General features: G+C 48.5%; 1 protein-coding gene across 1 annotated transcript; it reads left to right on the top strand.

Moving 5' to 3' along the window:
• The first annotated feature begins 311 nt into the window (after positions 1 to 311).
• Positions 312 to 2186, top strand: LOC112292139 (uncharacterized). The gene has a single exon (XM_024540297.3). The coding sequence runs from the start codon at positions 977 to 979 to the stop codon at positions 1946 to 1948; it is 972 nt and encodes a 323-aa protein (XP_024396065.1). The 5' UTR covers positions 312 to 976; the 3' UTR covers positions 1949 to 2186.
• Positions 2187 to 4053: the final 1867 nt, after the last annotated feature.

Here is a 4053-nt window from a genome sequence, read left to right as displayed (position 1 = left end):
CAAACGATGGGAGGCGTGAAGGGAGACCAGCGCCGGCTAAGATGGGACGGGACGAACAGGGCGGAGCTGCGTCACCTGGGACGCGCCACCAGTGAAGAGTGACCGGCAATAGCCCGTCCACCCTCCGTTCCCCCCTCCCTGAGGTCAGCATCGCCATGGCCCCAAGGCTGCCTGCCAGCCTGCCAGCCAAGATTTGGTGGCTGGCTCCGTCGGCTCGGCCTCTCCTCGGTTGATGAACCTTAGTCCTCCGCCTAGTAGGTAGCCAGCACTGTGCTTTATATGTGGGCGGTGCTCACCTGCAGTGTGTCACAGGTCTCCGGCTGCGCTCTGGAATCCGCAAAGCGGCCTCTTGGTAGATAACGAGCAGCTGGGAGGGGATCGGACCAGAGGGGGAGGGATGGAAGAGGAGAGGAGGGTGACGAGCGTATGGACTGATTAGTTGGGTTCGTCTCTGCAGCACCGTTGCATTGCAGTTGGTGGGCTGATTGAGTGCGGTGTAAGTTTTGAGGTAGTGGAGAGTTTTGTTGCGGCCGAGGGAAGTAGAGTGGGAGGCTTGTGCGAGAGCCGGCCCGCGAGGTTTGATGTAGTTGGGAGTTTACCGAGTTGAGGTTTTTTTTGTTTTGTTTTGTTTTTTTTCTTTCTTCTCCTTCTTCATCTTCTCCATTTTTGAGTTACTCTTTTCTGTACATATGAAAGAGCCCGTCGGTTAAATGGGGGTGAATTTTGTGCATATATCTTGACTTGGCGAAGAATCCGTCGACTATCTGCTGGACATCATTCTGTTCATTTATTTATTTAGTTATTTATTTCTAATTTCGCAGTGAAGGTAGTACTGCGACTTCGATTTAATATTGTAAGAGTCGTGGTTGCGTCTGGTGACTTGCGAAGTGCATCGTGGTTTCGTAGAGAGATTGGCGTAGTGGGGTTGCGAGAGTGAGGTTGTGTGTGTGCGTGCGCGTGGGAGAGAGATTGAGAAATGGCTGCGAGGGACGAGAAAGCAAGCACTAAGAGTAGCCAAGCCTATCAGGGGGTGCATTTCAGAGGCGTAAGGAAACGGCCCTGGGGTCGATTTGCAGCTGAGATTCGGGATCCATGGAAGAAGACGCGCGTCTGGCTAGGGACCTTCGACACCGCGGAGGAAGCTGCAAGAGCCTACGACAGTGCTGCAAGGGCATTGCGAGGTTCTAAAGCGAAGACAAACTTCGCGTGCCCACCTTCTAGTGACGACCAGAGCACGAGCCATAGTTCCACTGTGGAGTCGTGGTCCACACTTCCCAGCTGCCAGAACGTTTGTCAACCCCATCACCAGCATCATCAACTTTTGAAAAATCACCCCAATTCTCTTAACTGTCACCAACTGTATGGCCCCTCTGTTGCCTCCGAGGCAGATTCATGGCGCACTAGCTTGGACCTCAACCTCTCGGCTATGGTACCTCACGATCCTGATCACCAGGTTGAAGAGATGGCTCAGGTTCTGAACGAGAGCATTAGTGCCGGTCGCTCCTACGTCTTGCCTGGTAATGCCGGGGAGCTTTCACAATCCAGCAAGCGCCATTCCTCCACGCCGATCCAAACCCTCTTTCAGGATACAATGGGGAAAACATCTTACAGTGCCAAGAAACCCTCAATTCTCGCTGTTCCACCAGTGAGGACTTCTGCAATTCCATGGTCGCTGGGCGCACGTTGGGATCAAAATGTGGCCCTCCCTACGGGTATACAACCAACCTTACTGACTCCCGGATCTGCTGTCTCGCCTGAGACGAGAGCCTGCTCCAGTGATTGCGATTCGTCTTCCTCTGTGATCGTCAATTCGGAGAGCCCAGAGATTGTGGCAACACCGCAACAAAGGACGAAGCCCGTGCTGCGAAGAAACTTCCCCTTTTTGTTGGACCTGAATTCCCCTCCTTGCCTTGATGAGGAACCGGCTGTGACCGCCGTGGGCAATTGACTCGTCTCGGCCCCACGCTGCAGCGTTTTTTTGAGTAGCATTTGCCTGAGTTTAGATTTTACCATAACTTAGCTGTTGCCACAAATTGAGCTTCTGCCACTTAAGTTTGCAGGCTTGAAGAAATAATTACATTACTATTTTTTTCAATTCTTGTACTTCTTTTTTATCCTTTTACAAAGATACACAGTGGCTTGTGTTACACCATTCACGTGTAATGCTCGTTCTCACTTAGAACCCATTTTATGTCGCCACTGCCTTCTCTTCCTTTGAGTATGACATGAGCGTCCTATGTGCTGCACGCAGCTTCTAATCTTCTGGCACTGGAGGGGAGTTCCAATAAAATGAGAACTGCGATCGGATTCCGCCTTGTGGTACTCTTGTCATTTGGAGCTCCGTGATTCTACACATGCTTACATAATGTTGCGACTCTATGTATGCTCGTTTTCCTCACTTTAGATTGCACGTTTGGAGCACATTGGTTGCAATACATTTGGTGTTACTGGACGTTACGACGAGGGGTCTGTTGCGATCTTTGAGTGCAGATGGATATGTGTCAAGTCGATTCCAATTGGGCGTAACAAAATATTACGGTAAGCACTCAGTGAATCCCACCAAGCGTGTCTACGGCGATATGAAGGTTTTGCAGGATGTGATTTCAGTTGCGTGAGTACAAATTACACGAGGCATTGAATTGGTGCAAAGCCGGGACTGTTACTTGACAGGAATATCCATGTGAGGTGCTGTGCATTTCATTTACGGACTATCCTTGTACCTGGGTAATACTCATGACGAGACATGAAGTTCTGGTATGGTATCAGCTTCGGATATCCGAACATTTAAGCTCGTTCCTGACCTCCAGGTGAAAGATCATGGCTGCAACCTTCAGCGATTTGATCCCTAAACTGAACCTATTCACCCCAAAAAGACGCACTTTTTTTAAAAAATAAAAATGTCATGTACGCTGTGGTTATAGCTGAAGAGGCTGGATCTGGTGACTCTAAAGCTGAAATAGGATCTGGGTACACTGCCAGAGGGTACTGGGAATGGTTTTTCGAAATCCAATTGTGGTTGAGCACGCAGGCAAACAGAACTAATTTAACCGTGTTTAGTTTAGTCTGTTCAGTTCGCCGAATTGGCTCCCTTGTGCTAGAAAAAGCACCAACATTTTGACGATTTCAGTGGCCTGTTTGGCACGTCATGGTCATCGACCGCCCAGTTGGAACCATGGTGCTAAGTGGCCTCATGTCTGCACCGAAATGAACCAAATGAAAACCAGAGCCTGCTGCTGCCGGCATCTACTGCTTTAGAATACGATTTCTATTATAGTTGCGCAGCAGGAAAGCGGCTGGAAGGAAACATCTATAAAAAGGTCTCGAAGGACTTGATGGTCCTCGAGGGTCACATCTGACGCTTTCATTCTTCCTTTCTTTGTATGGCTCGAGCTGCTAAATTCTAACGAGGCTACCAATGCATGCAATTCACGTCCAGAACTGCTAATGCTACAGAAACCCCGCTGGTCACCGATACAAATAGGCATTTCAGGTGTAGGTTTTCCAACTCCGCCTAGGAGTACGATTGAAAATCTTCTTTTCTGGGTTCATGCAAGCTTTCGATTGCGAGGATATTTAGGCAGCTGATCTGATGAAACTGTTGTCAATGGATTATGTTGCAGCAGTTCTCCCATTTTACCCACCACAGGTGTGATCTCAAACCCTCATTCACCCATGCTTTTACCACGAATACACGAACAGCACCAGGTTTAACCCACTGCACTAAACATTGAATTAGAATCCATAACTCGTGGGCAATTACACGTAACAGGTGCAGACCAGATGATGTCTTTATTCTTTTATATTTATGCTCTTCCGAACCTTAAAACTCGTTGATGGATTTATTTAACGGCAGTCAAATTCTTCACCAGCCACAATCTGGGAGGGAAACTTTCAGATCCAATCTACCTCATCCCCCGAACCCCGAATTCCAAATTTGAGGTCTGATTTGGCAGGAGTTACCAGAATTACAGTGATCTGTGCTCAGTGTGTCGTTAAAGCTCCTTGATCTCGTTGCATTTTTGGTTAAATCAGTCTTTCTTTTTCACAAACAAT

This window comes from Physcomitrium patens, chromosome 15 (assembly GCF_059467195.1).
Source record: "Physcomitrium patens ecotype Gransden chromosome 15, ASM5946719v1, whole genome shotgun sequence".
Taxonomy (NCBI): Eukaryota; Viridiplantae; Streptophyta; class Bryopsida; order Funariales; family Funariaceae; genus Physcomitrium; species Physcomitrium patens.
This window is presented reverse-complemented; position numbering and strand designations above follow the sequence as displayed.

Coding starts and splice junctions, on each gene's coding strand:
- LOC112292139 (XM_024540297.3), top strand. CDS start 977: ATGGCTGCGAGGGACGAGAAAGCAAGCACTAAGAGTAGCCAAGCCTAT.